The sequence below is a fragment of the Xyrauchen texanus genome, chromosome 21 (genome assembly GCF_025860055.1).
Source record: "Xyrauchen texanus isolate HMW12.3.18 chromosome 21, RBS_HiC_50CHRs, whole genome shotgun sequence".
NCBI lineage: Eukaryota > Metazoa > Chordata > Actinopteri > Cypriniformes > Catostomidae > Xyrauchen > Xyrauchen texanus.
In genome coordinates, this window is record NC_068296.1 from 12,445,040 (window position 1) to 12,464,634 (window position 19,595).

General features: G+C 36.3%; 1 protein-coding gene across 1 annotated transcript in view; it reads left to right on the forward strand.

Annotated features, from left to right (window-relative positions):
• The first annotated feature begins 12,507 nt into the window (after positions 1 to 12,507).
• Positions 12,508 to 19,595, forward strand: part of mob2b (MOB kinase activator 2b) — a 64,932-nt gene continuing 57,844 nt past the window's right edge. Inside the window, exon 1 of the mRNA XM_052152967.1 lies at positions 12,508 to 12,982. Within this exon, the coding sequence (XP_052008927.1) occupies positions 12,966 to 12,982 (17 nt within the window). The 5' untranslated portion in view covers positions 12,508 to 12,965. The remainder of the gene's footprint in view (positions 12,983 to 19,595) is intronic.

Here is a 19,595-nt window from a genome sequence, read left to right on the forward strand (position 1 = left end):
AGCAGGAGAGTGAGATAAAGGAGACGCCGGTTCAAGAAAGAGACGCACACGGCCGCATTGCATATGTGTCTGTGTTTGTTTATGTTTGTTTTCATTTGACTTTTTCATTAAAACTTTGTTTACTATTCAGCCAGTTCCTGCCTCATCCTTGCCCATCCATGAACTGTCACAATCGATAAATGTTGAAATGCAAATAAATAGTTAGACATTTTAAAGATAATAAGTTATAACGTTTGAAATAGATTACATTTGCAATCCTTGTATAGTAGAATTTATTGTTTAATCTCAACTGGTATGAAATATTATCAATGAATGAAACATTTTAATGAGACAGCTATGTCAGGAGCTAGTTTAGCTACATTTGGAAAGAAAAAAAATACGGTTTTACACACCCTATTTAGAGGCAAATTTCAGCAAATTGTAAAATTGAGACATCACGTTAGTGCCAGAAATATGATTTATTGCTTTGATCAACTGACAGCCCTAAAAAAAAGAAATAATCTGCATTTCCATGAATAAATCTCTGCATGTAGGCGCGCTGAACACTGTAACCAGAAATCCATGAGTCGCAGTACTTAGAACAAGGAAGCAGTTGTGCAAGTACTCCATTGCCTCTTGAGTCCTGAGCTAAACTTGAGCCCTCCAGTCGTGCTTCGCCTTCGAGCCGCCTGAAAACTAGACTATTCATAGTCCTGTTAGTCATATATTTATTTTTAAGATTTATTTTCTTTCAAATCAGTTGTTGAAGCAAAGCATTGAAACTGAAAACAACAATAATAATAAAAAAGAACCAGAGCACCAAAAAAAAAAAAAAAAAAAGCAACAGAAAATTAGATAAATTAGATCTGGGGTTATAAAAAAAACTTGCCAAAAAATCTAGAAACTTAGCCAGGGCCTAGTCACACCCCTGGTTTATACTATATAGGCCATTTATCACAAGTAAAACAAAATCAAATGTCTGGCAATGATGTTATATTTGTTACTCTGTCCAGTGTATGAGCCTTCCCTAATGGGCCTCAAACCATCAGTCCTTATGTTAATAGTATTAACCATTAGCTTCCACCAAAGCATAGTGTGACAGGGCGGAGGGCGGTGCCGGATTGTGATTTTACACACCTGGTCCATTATCAGGCTAATCAAGCCTCCGATATATAATATACAGTATAAATATCCTTCTGATCTGCATTAAATTGACATAGCTGTTGCTAAATATTGAACAGATTATGCTGAATCACTTTCAACAGACTAAAGCAACAATAACTAACAATAGACCAGAGCACTGAGTTTATATCCAAATACTGTATTAACGTTGCAATAAACATCTAAATCTAATTGTGCATAAGTGACATTCATTGCTAAGTGTTAGAGTCTGGTGTGGTAGGTGTTGTTTGGAGGAGACAGATTTGTGGTGCTTTGTTATAGAGTTTCCATTTACAAGCTTGACAGCCTAAGATTTGTGTTGTGCATTCTATATGGTCAGGATCTAATTTTGGATGTGTTTATGTGCTAGCGTCTGTTTTAGTAGGAGTCCATCATCACAAGCGTATATGTGCAATCGATAAAAAAGGCTTTCACTTCAGTTACAGCAAGTGCAATTCAGACAGCTCTGCAATACTGGAGGAGACCATTCACTTGATAATGATCTGCACCCTTCTGAAGCCACACACACACACACACACACACACACACAAGCATACACCCTAGGTGCTTACATTTACAATCATACTCGACTGACTGAGTGGGTGAAAATCTATGATGCCTAATTGTCTTTTGCATGACAGATTCCTTGTTAGAGTGTAATTAGGAGAAGGGCATAATGATGAGAGTATGAGAGATATAATTTACCCAGTAGATTATCCTCCTCTCTCACCGTTCATCAAAAGAGTAATGCAGAGACTGTGTAAATTATGTCAAGGCATTTAACAAGCAAAAACACATTGCATGTATATTGCTTTATATATTGTCAGGGAAAGCACATTCAAGTACTTTTCCATATACGTAACTCTCCAGAGGACAAAGCACATCTTACATAGCATCATAGCTCTTATCCATATTGTTATACAAACATAAACTAAACAGATAAAACATATACAACAAGAACATAAACAAAACATAAACCATTTGTAGATTAAACTGACACAGTATTGTTTCTATTTAAACAAATTATATAAATAAAATTAAAGCGAGGGTCGATGGGAGTAACTGAATCAATACATTTTGTCTGGTATTGTTGAAATGAATTTCTGCAGTTTCAAAGAATGAGCCATTTTCTCCATAATATCGTTTATAGCATTACAAACATGAAAGATCTTCCATGCAAGCTGTTTCAAGCTGTAACAACTTCTTTGCTATCCACTTACACTCTGTAGTTTGGACTAAGTTTATGCTTATAATGTAAAAGTCCCTGGATACATAAACTTGGTGCTATTTGAAAGGTTGGAATCTATGCAGAACTTTTGCATTTATGTTAAATAAAATAGCATGGCTTGTTGCAAATGAGCGCCACCTTATGGTATTTATGTCGAAATATGAATATATTAAAAAAAAAGCTCCAAATACCACTAAAATACATTTGCATATATCAACAGTGACAGTTGCAACAATAATGTGGCAGTTTATCTTGTTGCTATAACACCACAGTTCGAAAAATTATCAAAAGAATCTCAAAGTGAAATATAATCTCTGTAAGACAACAAAGGCAAAGGTCTCTTATCAGCTCCAATTACTGCTTCTGTAAGCCCCAAGTAGCCACAAACTCTATGTTAGCCATTTTCTACTTGACTGTGAGCTTGCTTGGGTTAAAAATCCAATGTTATGGTTGGGTTATGTCTCAGATAACCAGAACAAAATATGCAGTGCGGCAGAAAAAGCATTAGAAACATCTGCAAACAATGGTCTCAAGAATACCTTTATCATTTCTGGTATGGTTTACCGTGTGTACCGGACCACTCTGAGCACTGATCCCAACGCTGAGAATTCCAGCTTTACAGCGACACCAAGATTTAGCATCTGGTAAACTCAGAGGCTGAGATATTAAACAAAACAGTGGGGAAGGTGCGTGAGATCACAAAATAGACAAAGCCTATGGACTAGCACATGGCGAGTCCTCAGCTATGTTCGAGCGCCACCTGCATTTCAGATCTTTATGTTGTTATGAAAGGTAATAAATGAAAAACTATTTTTCTTAATACTTGCTGCCATCTAGTGGAATGAACTAATACTTTTTGTAGGGACATCGAGCAAATAGAGCCTGAATTACAGGCTTTCAAAAGCTCTCAACAAAATTATTTTGAGTGATTATTTGCAATAGGTGTAAATAGCACCAGCCACACAGCACCCCTATATACACTCCAATGGTCTGGTGTAAACACAGAAATTAAAGACAAACTGCACCCTCAAGTGTCACGGGGTGTAATGACAGTTTGGATCAGGCATGTGCCGTGGGCTTTGAGACTGGGCAAGCATCAAAAAATTTTAATACACATTATTAAACACTGTGCCCAAAACACTTTATATGGGTGAGTGCAATTTTGCAAATATGTTATTGACATACATTTTTGGCTTATAACCCACCAGTCAATGGAAACAATTATGTCAGAGTGGCGAACTTCAAGACCAAATTGTTTTAAATTCAGAACAGTAATATTCCTCATATCACACAAATGAGCCAAGCATGTTTGTGTCCTTTAAATAATACAATGAATTATAGTGATAGAAAAGCTTGTTTTGGAATACAACAAAAAAGACAAAGTAAATATTGCCAGTTCCTAGTAGGCTATATGTTTTAACATCATAGGCCTCACACGTCACTCTTCCCACATTTCAGAGCCACTGGAATGGACAGCAGCAATTAACTAATCTGACCACCAAAGACAACAATCTTAATCTGAATTTCTACATTCCTTAATAGCTTCTGACTAGCTTACTCATTTTGGTAAGCATGCTTACCTTGGCCATTTGTAGCAGGCGAGAATGAATGAACAGTGTTTAAGGAAAGGGCAGTAAACAATGCTTTGAATCAAAGAAAGTGTAACATAAAGTGTTTATACCCGAGGGCGGCTGTCTGTGCTGCTCAAATGAGATGAAAGATTATGAATTTGCATGAAAACAGTAGTTTACATTAACAATTACATTTACATTTTGAATAGTGTCATTTTTCTTTTCACCCTTCTGTTTGGTAAGCACTGCTTACCTTGCTTATATGGACAACGCATCCCTGGTGTGGATGTGTGGATGAGCTGGGTTCGATAGTGCCTTTTGCCCCACCTTTTCCCTTCCTGTTTCCAGTCTCCACTATTAATATTTAATTTAATACTACTTATAATTATAAATTAAACTGAATATAAAGTTTGATTGCCTTGCAGAGATTTGGTAACAGTAAAGGTTGGTAGAATTTGAGAGAAATGTTTGATCAGGGTAAAATTAACCATGGTTTTACCTGGTAATCTGATAGTAAATATGTTTTTGGCGGAAGCCATAGTTTTAATGCAATTAACAGAGTTACTACAGTAATATGGTGCTAATATAGTAATCATGTTTTAATTTTGTGGTTACTATGATTTTACTACAAAATACCATGGTGATCCTAATGTTACTGTAGTAAAAGCATGGTTAATTGTTTTATGGAAAGGTTGGGGTTAGGTTTAGGGGTTGGTGTAGGATGTAGCGTAAACAGCATATATCACTATTTGCACTTAGTGTAAACAGCCTCTACCATACAAAAATAAATAAAACATCTGTTCATTATAAGCTTGCAAACCTATAAAATATGAATTGTTAATTATTGTAATTTTTTTTGGTTTATGATTTGGTGGGTTTCTGTAAAAAGACACCAATATTTTAGTCCACTATGCGTGCAGTGTGAGCTTTTATATTATGTGTGAAATATTGCAGATGAGTTTTAGGGGTTATAGTTTTTTACCTTCTTTCTCTCTTTTTTCCCCACATACAGCCATAATTATTCTTGGAATAACTGTTGATTATAACTTATTAATAATACATTCGGGTGTATATGCCATAAATTGTGCACATCACACTTTTCAGAAAATCTCAGGGTCTAATACTCTTTTTAGAACATTAAATATTCCCTTTCAAAAGTATTGAATTTCCATGCAACACCAAAAACATTATCATGCATATCACTGCATTGTCTCCAGCATATTATATATATAAACAAAATTCTAGGCTAAGAAAATAACAAAAATAAAAATAAGACATCAATCAAATCAGTTAGTAATGAATTAATGAATGAATCCCCAGCAATCATGGGAGAGTTTTATGTGGTTGAATCTACAATGACAAAATGGAGAGTAAAATTAAGTGTGTTTGTGGGCCTGTGCGTGAGAGTCTGTGAACAACAGATAAAGTGAACATTCGATTATATCCAGACGTGGCACCATAATGCAGAGTTCTGGCGCCCAGATCCAGACCGTCTATATGGAAACTGTTAAAGAATGATTATGTCATCAGGACATTTTTCCCTTTCCATGATCTAGAGCAAGTGACTAATTCTGTCTTAAATATAACAACATTTCTCATCCCACTTTCCTCTCTTGCCCTTCCTCTAGTCTCACTTAAGCATCATTCAGTGAACTACTTTTCTTTTAATGAACAAAGTGCATAATGAAAATTAATATATGAATGTATTATTATGTCATTTTAGGCATATCTGTATAAATGTAAGAAATAAATAGAGATTTTAAAGTCAATGAAAGTTGTTTTGGGAGATGTTTAATTAGAAGCTTGATATGAGGTAAATCATGATTTTGTACAGTTCATCAAGTTACATTGTGATAAAAGATTATAGAGACAAGCATTTTTGTGTGTGCACTTAAATTAATTGTGCAAAATAAGATCAGAAATGTGCATTAATATATTAGGGTCGGTTAATTGCCTGAAAGAGTGCAATTGGGTATCAATATTTTTTTTGCTCCAGCTTCATGTTTTGTCTGTCAGGGTCCATAATTGTTCACAACAGCACTTTAACACATCTAAAGTGCATCTATTTTTGCTGTAACAGCAAATAGTGATCTTCCCTTGTTTTATTCATTATGTATGAGTGGCAATGCAATGCTATCTCAAGTCTTGTGTCCTTTAATGGCCCCCTACAAAACAACCATTGTTTATGAATAAATAATAATGTTGCAGCTTAGCTCAACGACTCAGAGCTTCCGCAGTGGAGACCAATGGTCAGCATTCACCATCAGATACCATTTCAGGGTCATTAAGTTAACAGAGTGCTATACTTTGTCAATGGACACATATTTAACTGTAATAAAAAAGACCATGGCATGTAGTTGTTTCAATTAATCACATAATGGAGGTGGTGTAGTGGTCTAAGCACATAACTGGTAATCAGAAGGATGTTGGTTCTAGCCCCACAGCCACCACCATTGTGTCCTTGAGCAAGGCACTTAACTCCAGATTGCTCTGGGGGGATTGTCCCTGTAATAAGTGCACTGTAAGTCGCTTTGGATAAAAGCGTCTGCCAAATGCATAAATGTAAATGTATATATATGATTCTTCAATTAGAATAATTTTCTGTCATCTAGGATGATTTAAAGGGGGGAAAATCTGTTATGAGAAAAATGTATAGATTGTAAAAGCATAGATTATAATAGGTTTATTTGTATTGCGTCTCTTTATTTATTTAAAATGTATTTATTTGTGTTTTATTTATGTTGAAAGGTTATATTTGCTAAATGATAATTATTTTGGATTGTCCCCTACCCTTCTATTTAATTTCCCCTCTACAGCAAATTCATAAAAAAAAGTGTACAAATCTTTTTCTTAAGAACTTAATTTTTTATTACTATTATTTAGTATGTATGTGTAAAATGTGCATTTTTATAACAAAGAATTGTTGTCCCCGATAATGCTTTCATTAACATTACAGCAAGTACTTTGGAGAACAATTTTTCCCAAAAAAATGTATTTGGCTATGATGAAAATGAGAAGTGACTGGTTAATTAAATGAGTTATTATTTGAGAATTGTAATTTTGAAAAAAAAAAATATATAAAAAAATAAATAAATAAATAAATAAATAATAAATATATATATATATATATATATATATATATATATATATATATATATATATATATATATATATATATAGGATATTTTTGAGGGTTACAAACTCGTAATTACAAGGGTGTTATGTTATAAATATGGTGATTTCATTTCTAATGTCCTAATAATTAAAATCGCTTAAAAAAAAAAACATACTAAGCAATGTTTTATTGAAAATGTAAAAATGCAGAAATGTTTTGCATTTAGGTTTAGGGGTTGTGTTGTGTTAGGGTTAGGAGATAGAATCTATAGTTCTTACAGTATAAAACTAATGATGTCTATGGGGAGTCCTCATAAGGATAGCTGCACCAACATGTTTGTATGTGTGTGTGTGTGTGTGTGTGTGTGTGTGTGTGTCTGAGTTTATGAATGACAGAAAGAGACAGATCTGATGCAGAGACGAGATGAGGTCATACTGAACACCCCTAGTTGCCTCAGGCTGCTGGCTCAGATGTTTTTCTGATCGATCTTTACTGAGATGGCTCCCATGAATGACCTTGTCTGCGCTGCAGGTGTTATATTCAGCTCTGCAGTTCCAAACAGGGTGTTGTTGAGTGCACCAATCTGGCACCAGGAGCCTTATGTCATCATTCCCTGGAGGAAATGCAGCAGTTTCTGTCCCCAGTCTTTACTCAGGGTTATGAAATCCTGCAGGAAGTAACAAGGGAGGTCAAAAGGAGGTATGTGTAGCAGGAGAGGCATAATGCTCTGTTAAGACTCCATCTAAAACATGTGTAATGGTTTCTAAGAGTTGAAAACATTTGTTTATATTACAGGTTGAAAGCAAATTTTCCAACTGACCACAGAACGTATTGGCAGGATACACCAAGTCAAAGCACATTTTTCCTTCTGTTTGGTCACCACTGTTTTATTGTGCCCACGAGTCAGGTTTTAAGTATCTTTAAGTCATTTTCTGTAGTATTTCATCTTTGAGTGCATTCACTGGCAATTGTACAAACATCTATTAGGAGAGCACAAGAAAACATTGAGTATGAACTAACCGTTGCTCGAGTTTCTTTGATGACAAACAGCGCACTCTGGTGGATTTGTTAGTATGTTGTATGGGCATTAAAGGAATAGTTTTAATTCTCTCATTATTCACTTACCCTGATGCCATCCAAGATGTGTGTGACTGTCTTCAGCAGAACACAAATTAAGACTTTTAGAAGAAGGCAGAGCTCTGTCAGGTCCTTATAATGGATGTGCATGAGTGTGGCACTTTGATGGTCTAGAAGTCACATTTAGGCAGCGTAAAATTAATCCATGCGATCGATCGTTGAATGTCTTCTGAAGCAAATCGATAGGTTTATGTAAGACACCAGATACTAATTCAAACGTTTTTAACTTCAAATCAGTGCTTCCATCCAGGGCTCTGACGCTGTTTGAAATGGCCGAACTCTCGCATGACGTGCGTTCTTCTGTTGTAAATGAGCGCCACTTCTTTTTTTTTAATCATTGGTTCAATGCCATACGATCAAGAGGTATTTATACACGGTCACCATGATAATATGTTACATTGCCAAACAAAATATTTTACATACATTTCAGTTCCTTTAAAACTTTACATGTTTTCAGAGCTTTTTTGTTATTTGCTTTTTCCCAAAAGGTTTATATAGGATTCAAAGTCATTTATAAAATTAAAGAAATTTGGTTTAAAAAGAGACAATTTTTTCTTGTGTATGTGGTATTATCCCAATAAAATAATCAGGTGTAGGCTACTATGTATTGTTCTTTACATTCCAAAGGATCATCTTCAAAATAAACATATCACATCAAAACATAACATATCTTATACACTCATTTTTATAACACATCCTAGTTTTCTCTTAATATAGGTTTCTAAATATAGGTCCTTCTAAAACAATCTTAAATAAGTACAATGATAAAACAAATTAAGAATTGTTTCTTTCACCATTTCACAAAATTTGCAGGTGTTTAAATCTTTTCAAGACTTGTTTGGCTGGATAATCCTATGCAATATTTTGTATGATACTTCTTTAACTTTGTTATTTAGACTACATTTATTCTGTATTTCCACACTTTGTCCCAAGATATACTCACAAACAAAGAACACAAAAGAAATCTTGCTGCAGGAAACGGAAAAGGGCAAAGAGTATTCCTTATTACTACATTGATGTTTTAAAACATAAACATTTTCAATATAAAGATGATCACAAATATCATTGGCGTTGACTTCCACTGAACAGGAATTTCTTAAAAGTATAAATGCAATTTTTGAAACTGCATTAAGAACAATGGCAAATTCCTATAATCGGTTATTGAAACTTTCCCTGAATTGAAATTTTGTTGTACATGACAACAAAAAACATTTGGAATTTATTAGCTGCCTAACAAAAAAACTAAGAAAATCCCTTCATTAAACCAAGAATGATAGAACAATGATTTGTTTTTGAATAATAATAATGGACGTTAACTCCCCTATATTCCATTACATTAAACATGTATTACAGAATTATTATTATTATTCATGGAAATTCTGTCATCATTCACCATCATGTTGTTCCAAACCAGAATTAATTTCTTTCTTCTATGCAACACAATGAGATATTAGACAGAATGTTCCTCTGATCCTTTCAGTGAATGTGTTTTTTTCAATATATTTTGAAAGTGAATGGTGACCGAGACTGTCAGTCGCATATTTTGGGTTCCACAGAATACAGAAGATCACACAGGTTTGGAACAACATAGGGGTAAGGAAATAATGACAGAATATTAAATTATGCATGAGTGATCACTTTAAAGGGATAGTCCACTCAAAAATGAAAATTCTCTCATCATTTACTCACCCCCATGCGATCGCAGATATGTATGAGATTCTTACACAAGAAGAAGAATGTTAAGGTGATCTGTTTCTCATCAACACATATCATATCACTTCTGAAGTTACTGATTTAACCATCTTATGGATTACTTTTATGCTGACTTATGTGATTTCGTTTAGCTTTAAAATATTGCCACCCATTCACTTGCATTTTTTGGACCTACAAAGCTGAGAAATTCTTCTAAAAACCTTCATTTGAGTTCAGTAGATGAAAGAAAGTCATACACATTTGGGGTGGCATGAGGGTGATTAAATAATGAGAATCAAAACGATCCCTTTAAGAGCTCTTGTTAGATCTGGATGAATTTGTTAATAAGAAGAGAGGTTTGGAAACATTTCTAGTAATTTTTACAGTGAAAACATGAAAATGTCCCACAAGGACATTATATAAAATGTTGAAATATAAACCAAAGCAAGATGCTTTATTAAATGCTTTATTAATTCCTACTTTTGCTATTTCATAGCTTTTAAAGTCCTGCGTGGATTCTTATATCAGTGTAGTTACAGTTTTCAGTATTGAAAGAATTTAGATCATTAGTTCTGTACAGCAGTACCGCTGCTCTCTAAATGCAGAGTACGCAGCCTAGTGAATAGGGCACCAACCCTGGTTGTGGAACACTCGCTGTGTCTGAAAATGCCCCCTATCCACTATATTGTGCACTAATTCGAATGTCTGCCATTTTGTAAGAGTGAAATATGAGTGAGCCACTCGTTCCCTACTTTTGTTCACTCATTCTTACCCACAATGCACTCTAATTTCGAGTGTACATTTGATGTGCATTCGATGATGGTTAATTGCCCACAATCCACCACGGGGAAGATGTATGAGCTGAGAGTTTACTGCTTCCTTCACTCCTCAATGTTTTATTTCATGCTGACAAATCATTACTTGATTAAAATAACATAACATAACATATCGAGAGGCAAAACATACAGATACATTTTAAAATGTACTCTGAATTTGATAAAATGTGTTTTCTCTTTATATTAACATACAGTATATATAAAAAATTACAAACAGAATGAAGATTTAAGGCCCAAGTATTTTAAAAGTGCATATGTGACATTATTTCTGCGACAGCCCCAGAGCTCCGACACTCTACGTCAGCGTCCAAATTCACTGCTGAGATATAGTGCACTCACTGCCACTCACTATGTAGGAAATAGTGAATGAGTGAACTATTTCGGACACAGCTACTCTCTTCGCCATATGATCACTTACGCCCGCTCATCTCTCAGCGTGCCCTGCGCCCCTCGCTGTGCACTTGCAGAAATGTTGTCTGTTCACACTCCAGTTGTCAATCATTCGAACAGCAGAGCAAAAGGTATTTACACTTAACTTGGATGTTTACATGGATTTATACAGTTAATCAGCCCGAAGTAGCTTCAAGTAAATCCACGACGCCATCTTGGCCTCCCAATAAGATCCACTCTGAATTCTCAAATTTTCAGAATTTACATCACGTGGCAGCAACTTAATGCATCAGCTGCTGGCAGGAAGTGCTTTTTAAAAGTAAATAATGTTTTACTTATCTTTTTTTATATATATCTATAAACATATGGATTTGCTTCAGAAGACATTTGTTGATCAACTGGATTTGCAAGGATTGCTTTATTTCTTCCTAAATATGACTTTTGGAACATCAAAGAGCTGGCACCTGTGTATTTCAATTATAAGGACCTGACAGAGCTCAATCTTCTTTTAAAAATATTAATTTGTGTTCTGCTGAAGAAAGACAGTAATACTCAAATAAATTGGAGACACTAAATTGCCTGTAGGTGTGAGTGAGTATGTGTATATCTGTGTGTGTTGCTCTGTGATGGACTGGCCTTTGGCCCAAGAGTCCTGGGACATGGATTTATGGATCTAGGATCTAAAAATAGATAAATAAAAAATAGATATATTTTTAATAAAAATAACAGAGATGCTCAATCAGAAAGAAAACAATGTCATGATGCTTTTGAAATTACAAAAAAAAAAAAAAAAAAAACAGAAGTAGATTAAAAGAAAAAAAACAAAAAAAAACAATATAAGTGCTGAGGAATTGCCCTGTTATAGATTGTCCACCTACCCAAGGTGTTTCACCCCGAGATAGCTGGTTTAGGCTCCAGCACTACCCATGACCCTGCATAGGACAAGTGGCTATAGAAGATGGATAGATGGATAGTGCTGAGGAAGAAATAAAAGCCCTAAAGGAATTATACAAAGTAATTTCCCACAAATCAAAGTTTAAAATAAATTATTATATAAATATTATAAAAATTATCTTATAAAGAAATAGAGGAACAATAAAAGACAAAAAGATAAAGAAAAAAAGATGTACTTAAATATACTAATATATATATAAAATCAGTAACAGCTCTCAAAATATAAAAATTGGAATTCTAACAGCAATTCTGAAAATGTTGGCAATTTGTTACGGAATTTCTGTTTGTAGTAGTACATGCGCGTATTTTGTTACAGTCAGTCCGTCTACGCACAACGCACAGTCATCTACGTCACGCAGCTTCCATGAAAACAACAAATCCCGACATGCCCCTCTGAACCGACCACATCCCGGGAGAGAAGGGGTCGGCATCGAACCTGTGTTTACTTCCGGATTTCCTGTATTATGGCAGAGCTTGAAATCAGCCACTCCAGTTGTCCTACAACCTCGGCGAGTGCCCTGTGCCCCGAAAACGGCGGGAGCCCATTCAAAAGCCTCTCCGCTTAAGCAGGATGGTTTTGTGACCGGAGAGCCGCCATATTCCTGGCCAGCAGTAGAGAGATTACCGCAGCTTTAGACGACCATTCAAGACAGAAAGTATCCTTCTGCCACCCTTCGCCAAACGTCAAAGTCAATGCGGTCCTCGACCGGAGTGCTGGAGCTCATCCACCGGCCCCACCGTCACCTTTCACGCGCTTGTTATTAACACACTTTCATTCGCAAAAAGACAAGTGTTGGAGATTAAAAACACATCCCAGCCCAAATAAAGACTGTTAGCTTGGGCTACCCGGATAAATAGAGGGGGAACGGTAGCTCTGGTTGGATTTATCCCTTTCAATCATAATGGAGTGGTTAATGGGGTGAGTAAACACGATGGTTAACTATTACAATTTCTAGCGCTAACCGGCTGTCTAAATTTGCACCAAATGTATTTGGTGACGGATCTACACTCTGTTCAATTTGCGTTTCCTGACGCTAAACCTCTATGACGATGTTTGTTGGACTAAATCTTGACGCATTGAGTCAAATTTGCCCAAATGTAGCTACAAATTGAATGCTCTGAGTCAGTGGTTCCCAACCCTGTTTCTGGAGGTCCCCCGACACTGCACATTTAGCATGTCTCCCTTTACTGACACACCCAATTGAGGTTTTGGAGCCTCCACTAACGAGCTGATGTGAGTATCAGGTGTGCTTGATTAGGGAGATATCCAAAAATGTGTGGTGAAACCACTGGTCTGAGTTATTAATAGAGAAATTGAGCTGTCCAAGTGCAGATGTGTGTTTACCAGATGGAGGCAGCTCTACGCGCGTCTCGTTAAAAAATAAATACATAAATGTTCAACATATGTAACATTTACAGTACTATGACGCAAAAATGTCACAGTATAAGCGCGTTTCAACAGATCGCGTGCTTCAATCATCATCATCATCACCACCACCACCACCATCATCATCTTCGTCAGCGGTGTTACAGTGGCTGCGAATATTATGGTTGGCACATCTCTGATATTTTGCTCTAAATTACATGTCTTTTTGAAAACGGCACTATCTAAATACAACAAGAATCAGCCAATGCCTGATAGTATGAGAATGTTGCATGAATGATTATGCCAGTCTTTGACCTTTAAACCCTTTCTGCTAGAATCCTACCCTTAACCTGCAGAGAGACATCTGAGGGGTTGTCAAATGGTCTTGACCTGTGCTGACATTACAACACAAAAAAGAGCTTGCATTTGCCCTTGCATGACATTTGCATCAGATGAGCCAAATCTGATTGATTAACCCATTGTAGCATTGTTATTCTATCAAGTAATTATATGATTCAATAATGCTTTAAGGTCCAAAGTAAGGAGAGCTGTCAGCAATCCCTTGTGCAAGTTTTCAGATAGTTCATGATTTGAATTTGTGGTTCAAACTAATTCATACCTATAAACTTCTCTTAGGCTCTATGTAAATAAGCTACTTTGACAAGTAAAACTGGAGCTGTTCATCTTGTACTTTGATCTGGTTGTTAATCAGATACAGTTTAAAGATCCCATGAAATGACTTGACGAGTGCAGTTTTCTTTCCTGTGTTGTATTTCCTATGGAAACAGGAAGCTTTTTTTTTTAAATTGTGAATAGGCATTAGTTTACATCACATCCTTCAACCTGGATATGCTACTTTCTGTTGCTAGTACGTGGTAAGTGGTAGGGGGAGGGATAATATAATTCTAGATAGCCTTTTGATTGGATAGAAATTTGTATATGCCCCTGAGTGCAAGATGAGTCAATATCAATATTTGTGTCTGTTTCCTGGAAGATGAACTTAATACATTTTAAATTATATTTCTGGCTGAAGTGAATTTGGTCAACTTCTAAGAGTACACTAGCATATAAATGTCATCAGAGCTGACTAAAAACAGTAAAATGGCTTTTTAAAATTAACTATTTTTTTTTAAATGTTTATTTAGGCATGATGGTTGGTTTTTACACACTTTGTGGTTGTTATCAATAGGCTGATTTATTTAAAAATCTTCTCAAGCGCTCAATGTTTTGTGGCACTGAGTGACTTGTACTAAAGCCTCGTACTTTAGAGTCTATCTTGAATGCAACCTGATGACAGTATGACCCAGGTGTCCCTGTGTCTGCCCGCATCATAATTTGAGGGTGAATGATAATGTCTGTTACATGTCTTTTGGTATTTTGCTCACTGTGCCTGTCCCCAGATGGCTGATGAGAGATGTGTCCAAATGTGAAAATCTCTACCTAACACCCATTTGAGTTCAGTGTTTTTGGCAGTCAGCCAGCAAATGTATAGCGAAAGCATTAATGATCCTGTTTCATTTTCTTGTTTATACCATCTGAGGTCCATGCCAAACTCCAGTGAAACATAAATAGTGGTGGTGGTATAGTGGGCTAAAGCACTGAACTGGTAAGCAGAAGGTTGTTGGTTCGATCCCCACAGCCACCACCATTGTGTCCTTGAGCAAGGCACTCATCTCCAGGTTGCTCCGGGGGATTGTCCCTGTAATAAGTGCACTGTAAGTCGCTTTGGATAAAAGCGTCAACCAAATGCATATATGTAAATATAAAAAAAGGATTCTGATATTGGAAGCAATGCGCTCTGGTTTTACTTTAATTTACAATCGTGTGATAATTTAATTTAACGATGGCAAATGTTCTTGGTAATTGCAGATTCGTACCAGCAGTGTTAATGACACGCAGTGTTGATTCAGAGGAAAATATGCCTGGTTACTCCATTTTTGTGGGGATGATAGAATAAAGAAACACAGAATCCTAACGGTCTTCCTTCATGCGAGATAATGGCTTCTGGGTTTAACCGGAAAGGTCTTCCTTCATGCAAAATAAGGGCTTGTGGGTTTACTCGGAGAGCCTTAATTTTTTTTTTTTTACTATGTTATTTTATCTTAAATTCTTAACTTTCCTATTATTTTAAATTAAATCAGGTCGGCTGGGTTCCAAAAACAACAGTGTAAATGTAACATGGACCAAGACAAGTTTTTGTATTTGGAAATTATATTTTATATTTAAAGTATTATTTTCACAACTTTTTAAAGCCTTAAAGGAAGTCATTTATCCCTATTTTAATTTATAATTCAAAGTTAAATATAAATAAAGGACTTTTAAGGTGTATGAAGTACCTTACGTATGACAATTAATCACGAAAGCCCTAAAACAGGCAATTAATTGTCATAATTGCAATTATTTGTTTGACAATTTATTTGTTAGCCAAATTTCATAATCATGACAGCCATAGTGGTATGCTACATGTGCTTTCTCAAAACATGCTGTCTGCCTGAAATCCTCCATAGCTTCCATTGCTGTAATACAGAAATAAATCCAAAGTTTGTGTTTTCTCCGTTATCATGGAGGCATATTCCAGATCATTGCATATGAGTTTAGAAAGTTTTCATGCCCAAATATGTCTCCCTCTTTGCGCCAGTGGAGGGTGAGGAGGAGATTAATTGCATATTGCCTATTTCAGATCTCCTGCTCCTGGTGCAGAATACTGACAGTTTATCAGTTGTAAGTGTCTTTGATGTAAGGGTGTGGCTCAGGCAAGCACGGGTTTAGGCAGTTCAGCACTCCACAGCAAGAATGTGTGTAAGATGGTTAGCAAACAAAATGCAATCCTGGTGTTTGACAGGCACCAAAGCAATCACATTTTGAAGTGTTGTGATTATAATTCAATTAAAAGTGAGAACTGTTTCACAGTCTTATCATTTATGTCTTTGAAATTTAGACTGGACATTGAAGGAGGGCCCAACAAAGTACCAAATCTGTTTATCATACAAAAGTGAAAACATATGTTTGCATTTAAACTCGTTTTAAAGATGTTTTTCCACAATACCTGACATTTAATTTGAGAAAACTTTCCATTTCTTAATTGAGTTTTGATCACTATTTTAAGAATATGAACTGTCAGAATAATAGTAGAGGGGATTATTTATTTCAGCTTTTATTTCTTTCATCACATTATCAGTGGGTCAGATGTTTAAATACACTTTGTTAGTATTTGGTAGCATTGCCTTTAAATTGTTTAACTTGGATCAAACCTTTTGGGCAGCCTTTCACATGCTTCTCACAATAAGTTCCTGGAATTTTGGCCCATTCCTCCAGATAGAACTGGAGTCAGGTTTGTTGGCCTCCTGGTCGCACATGCTTTTACAGTTCTGCCCACAAATTTTCTAGCGGATTAAGGTCAGGGCTTTGTGATGACCACTCCAATACCTTGATTTTGTTGTCCTTAAGCTTAATTTTGCCACACCTTTGGAGGTATTCTTGGGGGTCGTTGTCCATTTGGAAGACCCATTTGCAACCAAGCTTTAACTTCCTGGCTGATGTCTTGATATGTTGCTTCAATATATCCACATCAATTTATTTTCTCTTGATGCCATCTATTTTGTGAAGTGCAACAGTCCCTCCTCCACCAATGCACCCACACAACATGATACTGCCACCCCCATGCTTCATGGTTGGGATGGTGATCTTCAGCTTGCATGACTCTCCCTTTTTCCTCCAAACATATTGATGGTCATTATGGCCAAACATATACATTTTGTTTCATCAGACCAGACCAGAGGACATTTTTCCAAAAAGATTGTTGTCCCCATGTGCACTTGCAAACTGTAGTCTGGCTCTGTTATGGTGGTTTTGGAGCAGTGGCATCTTCCTTGCTGGTAGCCTTTCAGGTTATGTCGATTTTGGACTCGTTCTACTGTTGATATAGATACTTGACCAGCTGTTTCCATCAGCATCTTCACAAGGTCCTTTGCTGTTGTTCTGGGATTGATTTGCACTTTAAGCACCAAACTATGTTCATCTCTAGGAGGCAGAATGCATCTCCTTCCTGAGCAGTATGATGGCTGTGTTGTCCTATGGTTTTATACTTGCCTACTATTATTTGTACAGATGAATGTGGTACCTTCTGGCATTTGGAAATTGCTCAAGAATAATTCAGACATGTGGAGGTCCATATTTTCTTTTTTTTTCCTGATTTATTTAGATTTTCCCATTGTGTCAAGCAAAGAGGCGCTGAGTCTGAAGGTAGGCCTTAAAATACCTCCACAGGTATTGACTCCAATTGACTCCAATTTGTCTATTAGAAGCGAATTGGCTAATTGCCTAAAGGCTTGACGTAATCGCCAAGCTGCTTAAAGGCACAGTTAACTTTGTGTGTGTAAACTTCTGACCCACTGGATTTTTGATATAGTCAATTTAAAGTGAATCGATCTGTTTGTAAACAATTGTTGGAAAAATTACTTGGGCCATGCACAATGTAGATGTGCATTAAAATTAGTTTTAATGACTTCAACCTAAGTGTATGTTTACATCTGACTTAAACTGCATATTTAGCTATAACCAATTAAAAAAAAAATGTGTTTGAATGGAGGCACAGTCTTTGACGTCAGCAACAACTGATATGGGAAACGTGTTCTCCCTTTTAAAAGTTATTTTTGCCATTCTAACCATGCACAATTATGTTACATTTTCATACAGTATTTGCATTTAGCATTGTCCCCTGCTTTCAGTGACCCTATTAGAACAGAACTGCAACCCATTTTGAGAACTAATTATTTGTTCTCAAAATTGAGAACTAATTATTTATGTTACTTAAGACAAAAATTGGGGACTCGTCCGGAATATAAACCCAGGATCTTTTTCACCTGAAACAAGACTTGCACCCTTATAGCAAAGCACATAGGTCTACAAGTTGTCTCACTTGTTGTTGGATGTTGCATTTGATGAACAACTTGCTTTAAGCCATAATACAGTAGCCTTGTATGTTCTTTAGATATGCAGGTGAGTTATATGAATACGTTCCCAGACATACTTCATACGGAAAGGTGGGCATTCTCAGGAACCGAATTTATTTGTTTAGACCCGAACAACTGTGAAAATGATTTACTCTAGTTTTGTTAAACAAGCACCACTAAAGCAATAAGAACAAGTTTTTTGGCACAGGCTATATAGCAGTTACAGTTGAAAACAGCCACCTGACTCACTTCAGTATTACTCATCTATCTATCTCACTCTCTCACACACATATTAGGTCAGCATTTTGAATATGATGTCTCCCTTGCTACTGTGGAATTATGGAATAGACAGTAAAGTGTCCAGACACGTGCTTCTGAATCTCAGTGGATGTAGTAGTTTATTTGCGTGTTTCTCGCCAATTTCATTTTTTCTGTTCATACTGAGGATTAGGACATCCTACTCGATTAAAATTATGCTTTTGACATACTAGCCTAAATTGTATGGAAGTTTCAAGAACTGGACCGAATGCTCTTTAATATAATTGAAAGAAATGAAGCAAAAGATCGGCCTGGCTATGTTTGTTTGGCATTCCTCAGATAAGGTCAGCAGTGGATTTCATTGCAGGATCAAATAGGCATACTCACACTAGGTAAAAAGATATGCCTCCAGTTGACCCTAAAATAAAGTAAGCTTTATTTTCTGCAGTATGGAAGCATGTTTCCCAGTACAGCACCCAGCTGAATGCCTATGGGAGAGCTTGTCTCCTGTACCTCCTTCTTAGAGCTGAATAATTGGGCACATAGAAGGAATACCCTTGCTAAATGTGTGTTTTCATGTGGATCCGATCCATTGTTTGTTCTGCTCTGATACAAGCCATCTTAGTGGTATTAGTTGACAGTTTCCTCCACTAGCAGGCAAAATGAAGAGTTGTGCAGCACCCACATGCTGGCCAAAGAAGGCAAAAGAGAAGTCTGGAGCAGTGAGCCGAATGTGACAGACCTCTGGTGTCTGTGTGGGCCTGGTTTGCAGGACTTGAGGAGCTCTTTTGATATCTGGGGTTTACACAAACCTTATTACAGCCCACGAGCATGCTTTGTTGTATCTTTCTCCATGTTTAGTTCTTAAGCACAGGGTTTATCTGTGATAGACTAATATATTGTCTTGGCCATCGGCATTGACCAACTACTTGGCCCGCTAGGCCAACTAACCAGAA